Source organism: Helicoverpa zea, chromosome 16 (assembly GCF_022581195.2).
Source record: "Helicoverpa zea isolate HzStark_Cry1AcR chromosome 16, ilHelZeax1.1, whole genome shotgun sequence".
Lineage (NCBI taxonomy): Eukaryota > Metazoa > Arthropoda > Insecta > Lepidoptera > Noctuidae > Helicoverpa > Helicoverpa zea.
In genome coordinates, this window is record NC_061467.1 from 1,300,137 (window position 1) to 1,315,700 (window position 15,564).

The 15,564-nt window shown below is 39.5% G+C and overlaps 1 protein-coding gene across 3 annotated transcripts; it reads right to left on the reverse strand.

Moving 5' to 3' along the window:
- Positions 1-2,213: 2,213 nt before the first annotated feature.
- LOC124637469 (valine--tRNA ligase) lies at positions 2,214-15,424 on the reverse strand. Of its 3 annotated transcripts, none has more exons than XM_047173974.1 (19): positions 15,151-15,424; positions 14,210-14,377; positions 13,678-13,811; positions 12,729-12,887; positions 11,897-12,158; positions 11,381-11,511; positions 10,911-11,008; positions 10,435-10,559; positions 9,584-9,729; positions 8,999-9,191; positions 8,509-8,646; positions 7,542-7,733; positions 6,410-6,516; positions 5,936-6,163; positions 5,293-5,434; positions 4,699-4,875; positions 4,215-4,409; positions 3,599-3,883; positions 2,214-3,219 (listed from the first exon to the last, which is right to left on the reverse strand). In XM_047173974.1, exons 1-19 carry the CDS (start codon positions 15,313-15,315, stop codon positions 3,004-3,006), a joined length of 3,261 nt encoding a protein of 1,086 aa, XP_047029930.1. In that variant the 5' UTR covers positions 15,316-15,424; the 3' UTR covers positions 2,214-3,003. The 3 variants fall into 3 exon arrangements, with proteins under 3 accessions (XP_047029930.1, XP_047029932.1, XP_047029931.1); XM_047173976.1 differs by having other exon boundaries at positions 15,147-15,286; XM_047173975.1 differs by lacking the exon at positions 8,509-8,646.
- Positions 15,425-15,564: the final 140 nt, after the last annotated feature.

Consider the following 15,564-nt stretch of genomic DNA (forward strand, 5'->3'; position numbering starts at 1 on the left):
AAAATTTTGTTTATATTTTTTTGTATTAAATCAATTCAAATTATTGAAATGGTGAAAAAGTGTTGCTTTTATACTTGTGAAAGTGAATCCTATGGTGGTTGCAATATATCGTTCCACCGGTAAGCTAATAATAACATTTTCGTAAATCAAACAACTAGGGTGCCCATGAATTCTTGTTATGAGTCAAAATATGGGTGATGGACTTTAAAACTGTTGTACTATTGTTATAGCTTCCCAAAAAAATGTAGAAAGGCGATATAAATGGCTCAGCAGTCTATATGTGAAGCAAAAATACAAAAAAATCAGTCTGCACTTCAAATCTTCCCGTTTTTATTACTGCTAATTCCTGCTATAGTTCGGCCATTCAGAGAATGCGTTCCTGACACGTCGCGATTGAACTGACGACGTAACTTTGCAATGGCGTTGCAGTTACGATAAAAATATTTTTGGTGGTTGTTTACCGTTTTAACAATTGAGGAGCATTAAAACAACATTATTATATCAATAATCAATGAATGTAGTTACGTCGTCAGTTCAATCGCGACGTGTCAGGAACGCATTCTCTGAATGGCCGAACTATAATTATTAAAAGCCTATATTATTAGTTTAAGGTCACAAACTGCGTAAGTTAAAACTTCAATACCAATCTGTGTTTAATAATCTTAGCAAACTCGGATTGGTCTCACATAGCTTAATCTCATAGTCACCCTATTAGAAAGGGACAGACGGCCTCCGTACTAACTATTTCACTCGGCTCGTTTTTTGGTTAAAAATGCGCAGTCCTGTTTACTAATATTATGTCTATGGCCGTTATAGGCATAATTTCATGTCAAATCATATCCATTTTTTTTAGACAGTGTCAACGTATTTTTTACGTCAAGTTGATATTCTTTACAGGTTTTACCTTTTTCCCCTATTCTTATGCTATTATTTATTTATATACACCATAAATTAGACAAATATAATAGAATATTTAAAAAAACTATATATAAATTATATATACAAAGGTAGTGCTAACTTTTATGAACATTTAAATGTCATTAACGGTTTCCAATATGAATCTGTACAAATATAAAATATACAACCCGTGCCGATATAGAATGGGATTAGAAATCGCGACAGCTGTATTCAACTCTCGCTCATGTGTTATAGTGTATGAGCGAGAGGTAAATACAGCTGTCGCGATTTCTAATCCCATTCTTTATCGGCACGGGTTGTATATAAGTTGAAGCATTCATAAGCAACTCCTGTAAGCTTTTTTTTTTTTTTTTTTTAGCGACGTAAAATCATCAAATGACCCCACCCGCTGTGGGTTAGCAGCGGTGAGGGAGTGTCAGACTCTTACTGACTAAAATCGTCGTGTTCCGTCATAGGCCTTTTATGTACCAGGGCCGCGGTATCTCTTTCGAACAACCCGCAGCCCCGGCAGGCCTTGGCCCTGCTGGGCCCCGCTGGGGTTGCTGACATCTCTTTGAGGAGCGCGTGGAACAACGCGCGCCGTCGACACGGGTCTGTCGTCTAGAAAGACAGAGGGACGATGAGCCACCCGAACTCACCGCCCACAGACCCACGCCTACGGTGGCCGGGAGTCATCTCGCGACACCCGGCGCCCATGGTGTCTACCTGGTCCAGCGCGGCGGCCGGGATGAGAGGTGCGAACTCTCTGGCGTTCCGCCTCCTCCTTCTCGAGCATGACCGCTTCGCAGAAGGAGGCGACGGCATCCCATTCCCTCTCGCCCCGGACCATGGCCTGAACCAGGGCCGGACGCGAGAGGTCGCCGCCGCCCAAAGCCTCGACGAGGACCCGGCGGTGCCCTTCCCATGCGGGGCACACCTGGACTGTGTGGTCCACCGTGTCCTCGGGGCTGTCCGCACAATGGTGACACCCGGGCAACTCCTGTAAGCTAAGCGGGACTTGTCTATTTTCAATGTCTATTTTTGCAAAATGACACTCTTGAATTCGTTCAGAAATTGTGTGGAGCGGCCTGGCGATACATTTCACGAAAAAGGAAAAAATCATGCCAAACTAAATGGCGGCTCGGGAAAACTAAACATGTGGATAGAGGAAGGTGCACTTTCGGTAATATTCGATATGAGCACCTAACGTGTGTATCATTGTCTTTGAAAGTTAGCTACGCGCCGACTTTAAGTTTGGCAACTATCATCAATCAAAGGCTATCAAAAAACGGGGAAGTGAAAATAAACATATTAATTAAGCATATTTTTATTGAAATAAAAACAATAAATAAGACATTTTACTTAGAACGGACAAATTATTGGTATCACTTGTTTGACTCACTGTAACAGTTACAAAATTGCTAGGGAAAAGATTGAAATGAAAAATACACAACTATGTGCCTTAAACTAAATACATAAAGTTCATAATGAATTGTTTTACTATATAACATTTACTATCTTTGTATTCTTTATCATAAAATTTGAGCTACAATTCGCTTAGAAAATATAAAAGCAATCCTATTTCTTACAAAACTAGCGACGTAGCTATGAAGACAACAGGACAACATCGGCAGTGCAAAACTTATTTTTCATAAACTTTTTACAGCTTATAACAAATGGTGCAAAAGTATAATCTATCTCACTTCTAAGACACTAATTCGATAAGGACACAGAAACTATCAAAACGAGAACAGTGTTATCTTATTCCAGCTAACTTCAGATGGAAAAGTGATAACTGAAGCTAGTCAAAGATTGCTAAAATTTCAAAATTATGGATGTTTTATCTCACGAAAGCGAATGTTTACTTGTTGTGTAAGTATGGGAGCGCTCAGTAGTGATTGAATCATTGAGTTATACAAAGACAATACATAGAATCTGAATTATACCTTTCTCTATTGTGATAAGGTTGAAAATCTATTGAAGAAATTTGACAGACTGCGATAGGTCGCACACAAGTACAGGCTCATGCGCTTTCATGAAATAAAACCTCTATATTTAACCGGTTATTGCTGACAAAAAATCTGCTAGTTTTTATAGGGGAAAGTACTACATGAGTTTCAGTGTTTCCATAGCAGCCTGTAGCCTTTCGATTTCTCCCTGCGACTGCGCAAGTTTCTCCGAGTTGGTCTTCTGGACTTCGGCAGGCACTTTAGTTGTGTAGTCCTCGGCTGCCATCGCTTGTTGGAGCTTGGCTATGGTTTGTGATAGAGACTCCTTCTTCTTTTCTAGTTTCGCGATCTCCTTTTGGGGGTCGATAAGGCCCTGTGAAAAATGGGAATTTTGAATTGTAATATGTCGATTACGATTTGAATTGTAATATGATAACTGCTATAAACTATTTTAAGTTGGATAATGCTGGGGTGAGGCTTAGCTCTAATTTCGATCGATGAAAAAATCTGTTATATATTTATTTGAAACTGGACCATTTTTACTTATGATTACGTGGTTCCTAAGGGGCGATATTGGGTGGTCATTAGTTTTAAAACATTAGAAATATAAGGTTGCAATATAAGTATATACTTATAATTGACAACAATACTAATCTCATATCTATGTTCCATAAGCTCCTAATATCTACCTAATTTCCCAAACAATTTTAAACCCTAAAACCAATATATAAAGTCCATACTCCACTACATACCTTCAAAACCAGATGCACCTCAATCTTATCAGACACAGTGAGTATAGAACATCCTATAGAAGGCTTTTCTTCCGAGAGCTCACTATTGGCCAAAGACTGGAGACTCCTGAACAGGTTCCTGAGGTCTTCCACCTTCAGGTCCTGGGAGATAATGAGGTGGGCTGTGGTCTTCTGTTTGTTCGTTATGTTGTACTCGGAGCGGGTGGAACGGATGAGATGGACCATTTTAAGGACTGTGTCCACGTTGGATTCTAGCTCTTCTGAGCGCCAGGGGGTGTCTTCGTTCTGAAGAAGTAAAGAAAACATGTTAGAGGTACATTTTTAACCAACTTCCCAAAAAGAAAGGTAAGTAAATGAAAATATTCTTGATCACCTTTTCTTTCTCACAAAAAGACATCTATTATATGAACAGTTTATTTGCTTGAACGCATTTATCTCAGGAACTAATTGACCGATTTGAAATATTCTTCCAAATTTAGAAATCCCATTATCGGCCATTTATTGGGGCAGGCTATACAGTATGTCTTATCCAGCTACGCGAAGTAGGCAGTATTTCCCACAGGACGGGGATAAAACCTTGCGGTTATATCTATTAAAGAGTTAAAATATCCCTTACCGTAGGATAAGAAGCCACACATATAGAAGGACAGCTGGTATCCTTCCTCGGTAGCCTCTGGAACAGCTCTTCGGTGACAAACGGCATGAACGGGCTCAGCAGCTTCAGTCCTAGTTCCAGTGCAGTGTATAGAGTGCGACGGGCGGCAGCCTTCTGGGCTTCGGTGCCTGATGCGAACACTGGTTTTAGGTATTCCTGGGGAAGAAATCATGGTTGAAGAAGGTTTTCGTGTTTGCTTGTTTTTTCTCGTTAACGTTAAAAATAAGAATTACATTTTTTTTTTATTAAATCTGCGTTTTAAGTTTTTTTTTCCATAGGCAGTTGTTTTATGTAAAACACTGGTATTCAGGCCAATCTATATCATCTTATAAAATATCTCATTTTGAGACGATGTTTAATGGTTATTATTTATTTCACTCTGTCCACTGCCACGGATAGGAGGGACAGCATCCATCTGTCCATGGGGATAGCTACGTGAACTCACCAAGTATACATCACAGAGGTCATACAGCCACAGGTTGTAGCAGTGCGTGGTGGCGGCCGGGAAGTCGTACGCCGCGAACCCGCCGTTCACTCTGTCCACTGCCAGGGACAGGCGGGACAGCATCCATCTGTCCATGGGGGATAGATCCGGGGACTGTGCTGAAGCTGCTGTGTGTGCCTGGGATTTCAAATTATATATAGTTTTACTTTAGTATCACCCTTACTTCATATTGTAAAATTCGCAAGTAACTATATCTGAGAGCCAAAATTATTGAACCAATTTAAATGAAAGAGACATACACGGTCTAGAACTTTTAGTTAGAGTATGGAAAAGGATATACTGTAGTTCCCCCGGACGCGGATAGAACAGCTAGTAGAATCATAACTGTTGGGGCACCTTGTTCATTAAATAAAAAAATAATTCCGAGGCCATGTTTCACACTAGGAAAACTGCATTTAAAATATTGATAGTGTAGTCAATATCATCCTAGAATATATTATTAGAAATCTTACAAAGTAAACTGCCATAACCACCGACAAAAAGTATTTACATCTCACGCTTTTGACACCCTTTACATTTAGTAGGAACACTGACCTCATACACGGTGTCCTTAGGGAAGTAGAGCAGCGCGAACTTGGTGGCGTTCCACAGCTTGTTGCAGAAGAACCGGTAGCCTTGCACGCGCAGGATGTCCAGGTTCAAGTCCCGGCCTTGCGTCATCGCGCAGAGTGCAAACCTGGGGAAAGATGGAGCTGTTTATAAAAGGTTTTATATTATAAGAGACCTTTGACGTGATTCCAAACTCAAAAAGAATTTTCTGTAGTGAGAACTTAATTCGTGCCCACATCACTGTAGGCTTTCGACATAATATGGATAAAGGACGTATGTTTCTTTGGAGCCAAGAGGATATAGGCACACCACCAGATATAGGATGTATGTGTGCGTGTTTTGTGCGTGTGTGTGTGACAGAGATAGTATGTGTGAAAGAGTGTTAAGATTATATGTATATAAATAAATATGTTAAGGTTTAATTTTATTGACAACACGAGGAAACGTCGTAAACAGAGTAATTGCCCACACATAGTTTTTAAAGTCAAGGGTTTTTACATTAAAAATTTTACTATAGGTCAGTAAAATTGCAAGTTGCACTATTCCAAACTTGGTCTCATGGAGAAGAACACACAGGAAAAGACAGGATCTCCATGAATGGAGAATGGACATTATTGAAATATCTTACCTAAGCGCATCAGTCCCACACTCGGGTATCCCATTAGGATAGTCCTGCTTCTGCCCCTGCTTGGCCCTGTCGACCTCCTTAGGGTCCAAGTTGGAGTCAGCCAGCTGTGCATGGAGCTGTTCCAGGGTGACTCCTCGCACTACGTCCACTGGGTCTATCACGTTGCCTAGAGATTTGGACATTTTACGGCCGTGGGCGTCGCGGACCATTGGGTGGAGGTAGATTTCTCTGTAGGGGTAGAAATTAAGAAACATTTTGTGATAACTTTTCCTTCTGAGATTTCTCGGTGAGATTAGGCGAGCGCAAAATATAATAGGCTAGCAAAGTTATGAGAAAATTCATTATATACCAAAACGAAAATTGAGTTTTATTTACTCTCATACTCTCATTCTATTATCAAGTCAATGCACATTATTTTAAAGCTCATATTTACTTAAATTTCATCACAATAAGAATACAAAACAATGGTCTTACTTGAAAGGCAGTTTCCCCATGAGCCTCTGTCCGAAGAACACCATCCTCGCGACCCAGAAGAACAGGATATCGTGACCAGTTTCCAGCAATGAACCCGGGTAGAAGGCCTGGAGAAATAAATCATTTTTTACATACTATATAATTATTTTTTTGAGAGTTGACAAAAGGTGTGTCGAAAAATTATGTTCGTAAAGCCGACCAAAATATTTTCCCGCGCCTGTTGTGGATGCTTTGTACATAACCCAATGCTTTGCTTGCTACAAAGCACTCTTGGTTAATTATAAGTAGAGTGAGTTTTTTTAAGGAAAGGATACCAAAATGTAGCGGGAGAGATGTGTTACACTTCCTGACAATTAATAAAATCCCACATTTCTTTATGCGCGATTACTTTTTCGAATAATCTGCCATTCCCCTCGAGACAGATAGAAAATATTCCTAATTCTACCAACCCCCAGATCCTCAGTCTGTTCCGGCCACCCAAAGATAAAGAAGGGGAACAGCCCTGAAGTGAACCAGGTGTCCAGCACATCTTCGTCCTTTGCCAGCTGTATGTCTGAAGCAGGTACTTTGAACTCACCTTTCAATACTGTCGAAAGGTTCCAACAGACAGACGTGTGTTGCTGGGGAGTTTGTTGCGCCACTTCTTCTTCCCAGCAAAAACATATAGGAAGTGGTGAAGGGTGGGCGTTTTGGAGCTGTCTTTTGTAAATTTTGACGTTTAAAAAGTACTGTTTTGCAATAAAAATAAAAAATAAACGATTTTTGATTGATTTGATTGACTATACCAACCTCCAGATCCTCAGTCTGCTCCGGCCACCCGAAGATAGAGAAGGGCAACAGTCCTGAAGTGAACCAGGTGTCCAGCACATCTTCGTCTCTCGCCAGCTGTATGTCTGAGGCGGGTACTTTGAACTTACCTATACCTTACTAACGTATATTGTTGAAAGGTTCCAACAGACAGACATGTGTTGCTGGGGAGTTTGTTGCGCCACTTCTTCTTCCCAGCAAAAACACGTGGTGAAGAGGGGGCGTTTTGGGGGCTGTCTTTTATAAGTTTAGACGTTCAAAAAGTGCTGTTTTGCAACCAAGTTAGAATAAACGATTTTTTATTCATTTTATTGACTATACCAACCTCCAGATCCTCAGTCTGCTCCGGCCACCCGAAGATAGAGAAGGGGAACAGTCCTGAAGTGAACCAGGTGTCCAGCACATCTTCGTCTCTCGCCAGCTGTATGTCTGAGGCGGGTACTTTGAACTTTGCAGCTGCTTTGCTTAACGCCTCCTCTTCGCTGTGGGCTGATACCCAGAGCTCTTGTTCTTTTGTCTAGAAGGGTAGAAAAAGGAATGGAAATTTAGCTTACGATGATGGTTGCATCTAAGTCAGTGTGGACTTCTCAAACTCCATATGCATCGGTACACACAAGTGTATGGTTTTTTTATACAGCTACAGTGAGTTGCGAGGTCTGCTGGATGGAGAAAAAATATCTTTTTTTTTTAAGTTAATGTGGGTGCATATGCAGTCAATGTATTTATAGTGCAACACCGACAAGTGCTATTTATCTTTAAGGCTAGCAAAATAATATCTGATATCTATACAAGGGAATATGAAACTAATTAATATAAAAATATTTTCATAGCTGCTACTACAAAATCAAAAATCTTTATCGTGATTTCAAGCGACTATGAAACCATGCTAACAAAAAAAATATTGTTAAAAAAAAATTGGCCCGGAATTTTGAAATTGATCCGTGAATTTTTGGCAACACATAAATTGCGTTTTAATAAATATTAGCAATGAGTTTCATGGGACATTAGACATGAATCATTAATCTGACAAAAAATTGGTTAAGTCGTAACAATTATGTACGTTATTATTTTTAGATTTCAGAGTTCAGACATTGTTACATGTATGTTAACTGTTAATCCTTTAACAAATGGTATATGACCGTAGGCAATTGATTCTAATATAAATTCCAAAAGTAATATAGCTGAAATACATTAAAACACCAAATAAAATTAAAACAAAAAAAAAGAACACAGGACGCCATGCAAACGAAAACGAAAGCCGCTAAAATGCTGCTGGTAAACGTGCGACATACAACAGTAGTGTGTTTGGGCGGCGCGTCGGCGGGGTGGTGGCGCGCGCGGATGCGGCGACTCTTGCGGCGCCCCGAGCGCGTGCGGCGGCGGCGCGGCGCCGTCTTACTGGCCTGCGGGCTTTCCGCGTCCACGAACTCCTTTGTTTGCCACAAAGGAGTTTGTTAGTCAGTTTTGGTAGTCGTGGTAGTTTTTTGGGTACGTCACTAGTTTGATGAGTCGCAAAAAAATTTACATCTACTCGTTCTTTGAGGCGATAAACGGGCAAAAATATGTAAAATATTACTTTCTCTAGAGTCGATTTTCCTCGTCTTAAGTTTTATTCTCTAAGTTGTTCGATAATTATATAATTATTCAGAATCAACCAAAAGTTTTGTAATATAGTTCGATAACCTATTTTATTTATTATTGTCATTAAAATTCCTTACTAACACATACCTAACTTTTACTCCTACAGCCTATATTAATCAATTTAAATTGATAACTCCTTACCTCAGCCTCAGGCAACGTGACTTTATAAGCTGGAATCCTGTGCCCCCACCACAGCTGCCTAGAAATGCACCAATCGCGAATATTCTCCATCCAGTGGTACCAGATCTTCTCGTGCACGTCTGGGATTATCTTAAGCTCGCCCGTCTTTACCGCCTTTATGGCTTCCGCTGCCATGTTATCGCATTTTATGTACCTGGAGAGAATAGAAAACATAAGTACATGAAAAAATGACCATAGTAATTAGAAGAATAGATAGTAGTACCAGTGGTTTAAACAAGATTTTGGTAAAATTGGAACTGTCATATTTTTTAAAGTATGAAATTTTATGGCATTTGGTGAAAAAATGTATAGGAACAAGGTAATGATGTTATATTATATGTAATAGGTATGTTCAATAGACGAGAGAATGTGGTAGTGTGCACCCCAAATATATTGCGAACGAGGAAGAGCAAGTTTGGGAGACCATTTTAGACCCTTATGAGCATACTTACTATAATTACCTATAGTTATATCCCTTCTAAATTACCTCTCTAGATTTTTCTAAAAAGAGAAATAAGTGTTTTAAATTTCTAGTAACTAACTCACCATTGCGGCTTCAACATGGGTTCCACTACATCCTTAGAGCGACTGCAGAGCGGCACCACCATAGCGTGTTCCTTCGTCTCCTTATACAGCTTATGTGATTCCAGCACTTTTATGATGCTGCGGCGAACGTCATACCGTTTTTGACCCTGTGACAATATAGGTGGGGTTTAGTCGATTTGTCATTTAGTATGTTTGGTCACATCACTAGAGTGAGTAGAGATTTCGTGGAAGTTATTTATTGGACTTTTTTTTACCATAGACAGGTTGACGTTGAGTAGCAATAATAACAGAGGTTGATCAAAATTGCAAGATGATCATAAATCTAATAAAGTCTAAAAACTATTTATTTATTTACAAAGCACACCAACAACATATTTACAATTGCTTACGTATATATAAGTTTACAATTGTTAGTCCTATGTAAATAAGTTAGTTACAGGTGTGCACAACACTCCCAGAGAATAGCGTGGTCGGCTGTAAAAAACTTAAATTATTACAGTTTTCATAAGCTTCTCATTTTGATAATATTTTATTTCCTATTTCTTGTCTTACTTTCTTTCCATTATTATACGGAATTACGTAAAATCCAAAAACTTGTGTGAGCGTGAAGTATGCGAGGCACGGACAGTTACTGCGCACTGGTCCGAGTGAACGGTTCTATCTGGGGGTTTACGCAAAATATATCCGGTATCCGAACACCGTTGTTTCTCTCAACCCCCTGCGCCGACGACCAGAAGAGGCAGTGCTCCATTAGGGATCCCACCTAACTACGATCCCTAAACCTCCATATAATCAATAAATAAATAAGTTATTAAATTCCACTATAATTAAGCACAGGACATAAGACTCACAGCGAAAGGTCCACAGTTGGGCAGCATTTTCCCCTCGTCGTCGAAGATGGTGATGTACGGCAAGTCGTGTCGCTTGCCCAGCTCGTAGTCATTCATGTCGTGGCCTGTCGAGATCTTTACGGCACCTGGGTAAATCAAGTTTTGTTATAGACATTGTAAAACATGATTTTGTTGTGTAAACTATTTCGTCTGGTTACTATGGTAAAAGGAAAGTAGTGTGCATAGAATAGAATTTCTGACTGTAGTAAACATAAAGTAGGTATTTAATGTACATAGATGTATGAGGGGAAAAAATAAATCAATACTAATTTTGAAAAGCTGATGAAATTGTTAATTTGAACGCGCTAATCTCAGCAACTACAAGACCGATTTAAAAAACAACCAGAAATCGAGAAAGAATTTTTATCCAGGTGCAGGGAGCAGTTCCCTCGAGAGGCAAGTGGAACCGCGGGGAACAACTAGTATAATATACGAACCGGTTCCGAAGTTCATGTCGACGAATTCGTCAGCAATGATGGGCAGCTTCCTGTCCACTATCGGGTGAGCCACACTCTTGCCTATCAGGTGTTTGTACCTAGACAATGAAATAAAACATAATAAATCATATTGTCAACATATTATCAACTGAGGATATACATGGACTAAAATACACATGGCGAAATACTGGGCCAAAACAATCAAAAAGAAAATAACATTGATTGCCATCGCCCCGCCAAGAAGAATACCTCCTAACCGCCTGAAACCCGAAACGCCGCTCACGGTCGACGAGTCAACATCTAGAAATGATCCGTGAAAGGACGAAACACGTGTCCAGTGTCCAGTATAAGTTCAGTTGCATGGCATGTCTGTCATATGCATCTGCATGAGCGGGAGGTACCCTTGCTGCATGTGTTCATTAGAGTAGTATTAACTGTCTAGCAGTTCCTTCAGGCCTTGAACAACATACCTGGCATCCTGAGGGTGTACAGCCACTGCAACATCGGCCAGCATGGTCTCGATACGCGTGGTGGCCACCACGATCTCCTCGCCACTGCCCTCCACGCGGTATGCGAAGTACACTAGCACGCCAAACTCCACCTGGAACAATTACGAAGCTGTATTTATAGTCGTGTGATTTTGTCTTATAGAATACTAGCGGCAAAGGATGATTATGTGAAATTTTCATAAGGTACAGGAAGTATGTAAGGAAAAACTTGGGGGTAGTACATAAGGCAGTACATAGGAGTAATACATAAGGAAGTACATAATATATACACATAGTGGTATTTAATACATTAGGGTTTATATGGAGATTACACCCGTTATGAAAATTTTGTACAAAATTCTTTCACTGTTGGGAAGGTAGACTATCCCCCTAGTATCACAGGCTATATTTTATCAGGGTAATGTGAGTCATTTCCACCGGACGTGGGTGAACACCCACGTCAATGCTAAATAGTTACTACTATATTCTGTTACCCACCTTTTGCTCATACCCGGGTATGGTCATCATTGTTCGTCCAGTGAGATCGATCTTATCGACCTCGATGTCAGAGATGGCGCTCTTCAGCGTACAGGACCAGTTCACGAGCCTGTTGGCGCGGTAGATGTCGCCAGCCTCGTGCAGGCGGATGAACGCCTCGTTGACCGGCCGACACATTGCTGGGTCCATTGTGAAGCGAACGCGCGACCAGTCGTAGGAAGAACCTAGAGAGCGGAGTTGTTCGTAGATTCGGCCGCCTTTTCTGTTGAGAGAATGATTTTGATTTACACGAGGTAGTTTGTGCATGGTTTGAAATGGTTAGAACAAAAAAATTACGGAAAATTGGAATCGCATTTCAACATCTTTTTTCTAAAATAATATTCATAAGGATAAATGCAATTTGAGTTATGTAAAACAAGTTCTAAGCAACCATTTTAATATGTTCTATAAATCTGAATGCGGCATTATTCTTCTTAATATTTATTTCACTTGAGCATTAAAATAGCTAAACTTCAATGTAATGAGCTATAGACGAGGTTGTAACTTGAATAAATTCCTGACACAAAGCATTTAATTCTAGTTAACCAGTTATTTCAAGGCAAAATATAATAAATCCATACCTATATATATTATAAAGCTGAAGAATTTGTATGTATGTTTGAACAAACTAATCTCAGGCAGTACAGGTCCGACTTGGAAAATTCTTTCAGCGTTAAATAGCTCATTCATCAAGGAAGGCCATAGGCTACTTTTTATCCGGGTTCGTGCAGAGGTTCCCACAGGATGCAAGTGAAACCGCTGGCAGAAGCTTGTAAAAATATAAAATACTCACTGTTCCTTCCACTCCCAGACCTTCTCGATGAACTTTTCTCTGCCCAGTTCGTGCCTGGTCTTCTTCTCCTCGCGCCATAACTTCTTCTCCACCACAACTTGAGTGGCGATGCCGGCGTGGTCGCAGCCAGGGACCCATAGTGTGGTCTTGCCGTTCATTCTGTTGGAAGGAAGATGGTGTAAGAAATTTTAGGTGAAAAGTGTGTGGACATATTTTTAACAAATTAAGTTTTAATATAGGTGGTAAGAACATTTAGATGAAGAGTTTATCCTTATTTACATGCTCCATAACCACATCTGTAGAAACAGTCATCATCCTCCGAGCCTTTTCCCAATCATGTTGGGGTCGGCTTCCAGTCTAACCGGATTCACTTGAGTACCAGTGCTTTACAAGAAAGGACTGCCTAACTGACCTCCTCAACCCAGTTACCCGGGCAACCCAATACCCCTTGGTTAGACTGGTGTCAGACTTACTGGCTTCTGACTACCCATAACGACTGCCAAGGATGTTCAATGACAGCCGGGACCTACAGTTTAACGTGCCATCCGAAACACAGTCAATGGTGTCTAAGATATACTTAGAAAGTACATACAAACTTAGAAAAGTTGCATTGGTACTTGCCTGACCTGGGATCGAACCCGCGCCCTCATATTTGAGAGGTTGGTCCTTTACCCACTAGGCCACCACGACTCTGTAGAAACAGTGCAGATTAATAAATCTACAATTATTAAAAAATATGCATAAACAGATAATGGTGGTCTAACTAAATTGTCATTTGACCAGAACTGTAATATTGTGACAAATAAATTAATTACTTGACTATTCAGGCAAAAATACTTCATTGTTTTTAATTCTTTAGATATAAATATATTAATATTCCTTGTAATAAAAAAAATATTTTTGATCCCATAATGTTATTTGTGAGCAAATATAATTTTCAATCAATTACCTGTGCCACCGAGTGATAGCATCTTCCACAGCATTAGTGAGGGCATGTCCAAGATGAAGAGTACCCGTCACATTAGGGGGAGGGATTATCATCATAAACTTGCCTTTGGGATTCGGATCCAGGACGGATTTCCTCTGAAAGTAGGATAAATAATTATTTTGAGTACATAGGAGTAGTACATAATGGAGTACATATGTAGAGCACATAAGGGAGTTTATAAGGGAGATATATAGTAGATGAACTAAGAAAGTACATGAGGGAGTATATAGGGTAAGCACATAAGAGAGCAGTGTAGTAGTGGGAGTACATAAATAGAAATAAGTGTGACACCACAACCTAAGGTTGCAGACTTGTCCACAGTGCCCACATCAGTACTCTAGCCACAGAGGTTCAGAAGGACTCATAATAATTTAAAAAATCCTTGCCAATGTGAAACCACAATGTCAAGCCCTAAAAAACACTTAAATGTCCCACTTACATTATAAGAATTTTAAAAATAAAGAAAATAAACACTTTACAGAGTCATACTTACTCCATACTCCGGCTTGAAGAATCCCTGCTTCTCCCACCAAGTGTACCAGGCAGCCTCTACATACTGCGGGCTGTAGGCATCGGGCATAGCCCCCTCAATGTCCTTCTTATCTCCCGGTGCTGTGTTTGCTGTGTACACTGCACTCTCTTTTGTTTCTTTCACTTTTTTCTGTAGAGAATATTTGGGAAAAGTTAAAAAGTTTTTTTTATGCTGAAGTGATGCTTTTTGAAGTAAAATAATTCATATAAAATTAAAAAAAAATGGTTAATGGAGTATTAATTATTACTACGTAATCAGGTCCTCCTCGTAATCTTTTTCTCCTAATCAAAAACACCTTAAAGCAAACTGAACAGCCCAAAATAGCCCTAGATGAATGTTTAAATAAGAATTTTAATAATAAAAAAATATTTAAACATTATTATAATTGATTTATTTTTCTTGTTATTATACCAAGCAGTCTCTGTTGAACGAATGTAAGTAATTCTTAATATTATTTATCAAGCTGCTTAAAGGTTGTAAAGATAAATACAATTTATCATATCCCTCAATATATTATTAGTATTCAAATAATGATATCCTTCTCTTTTCTATGTTTTACCTCACATATGGGTAGTACTTCATTCACGGTAATGATGTTTCTGTCATGAAAATACAGTTCCTAACAAAATGTACAACCAATTCTAGTTTCTACAAAATTGCCATGATCAGAGATCTCATTTCACGTAATTTAGATAATTTGCTCTTGAACGTGAGCCTGACGCAACATGGGTAACAATATTGCAGCGTTACTTTCACCAGCCGAAGAAAGGAATCTAATAACCTCCGAAGTTCGCTTAGTCTAACAGGAATTTTACACATATTTAAGTAAATTATATGCAAGTTTCGTAGTTTAATAGGTTGTACGTACTAGAACAAAGATATTACGGGACTGGAAGACTTACCTCAGGCTTTTCCTTCTGTACAGTTGGCGCAGCGCTCTTTTTATCCAATTTGGCTTTAAGCTTTTCCAACTTTGCAGCCTTTTTTGCTTCTTTCTCTAGTTGTTTCGCAGTCTTTTCTTGAGGCTGGTCCCCTGAGGGACCGTTTTGTACTTCATTGTCAGTCATATTTACGTGAAAATTAAATGAATTTAAAAAATATTGAGCGAACCACTAACACACCATACTCCGCAAATGTGGTCGTGGATGATGTTGATGTCAAATTATCTTGACATTATTCCTTTCGTTTAGTACCTCTTCAGTCAATAATCTGAAAAGAATCTCTTACTACGTTCGGAAATTGTTAGTCGAGTTGTGTTTCAGGCAGGATAAAAATCGACTAAAGTGCCGGTTCAATAACCACCAATGGACCATGAG

What these genes read in the sequence shown, in the direction of transcription:
- LOC124637469 (XM_047173974.1), bottom strand. Translation starts at nt 15,315, where the DNA reads ATGACTGACAATGAAGTACAAAACGGTCCCTCAGGGGACCAGCCTCAA. An exon ending in TACCCGGGTATGAGCAAAAG is followed by an intron (nt 11,512 to 11,896) that starts GTGGGTAACAGA and finishes TAATTGTTCCAG; the next exon opens with GTGGAGTTTGGCGTGCTAGT. An exon ending in CGACATGAACTTCGGAACCG is followed by an intron (nt 10,560 to 10,910) that starts GTTCGTATATTA and finishes TGATTTACCCAG; the next exon opens with GTGCCGTAAAGATCTCGACA.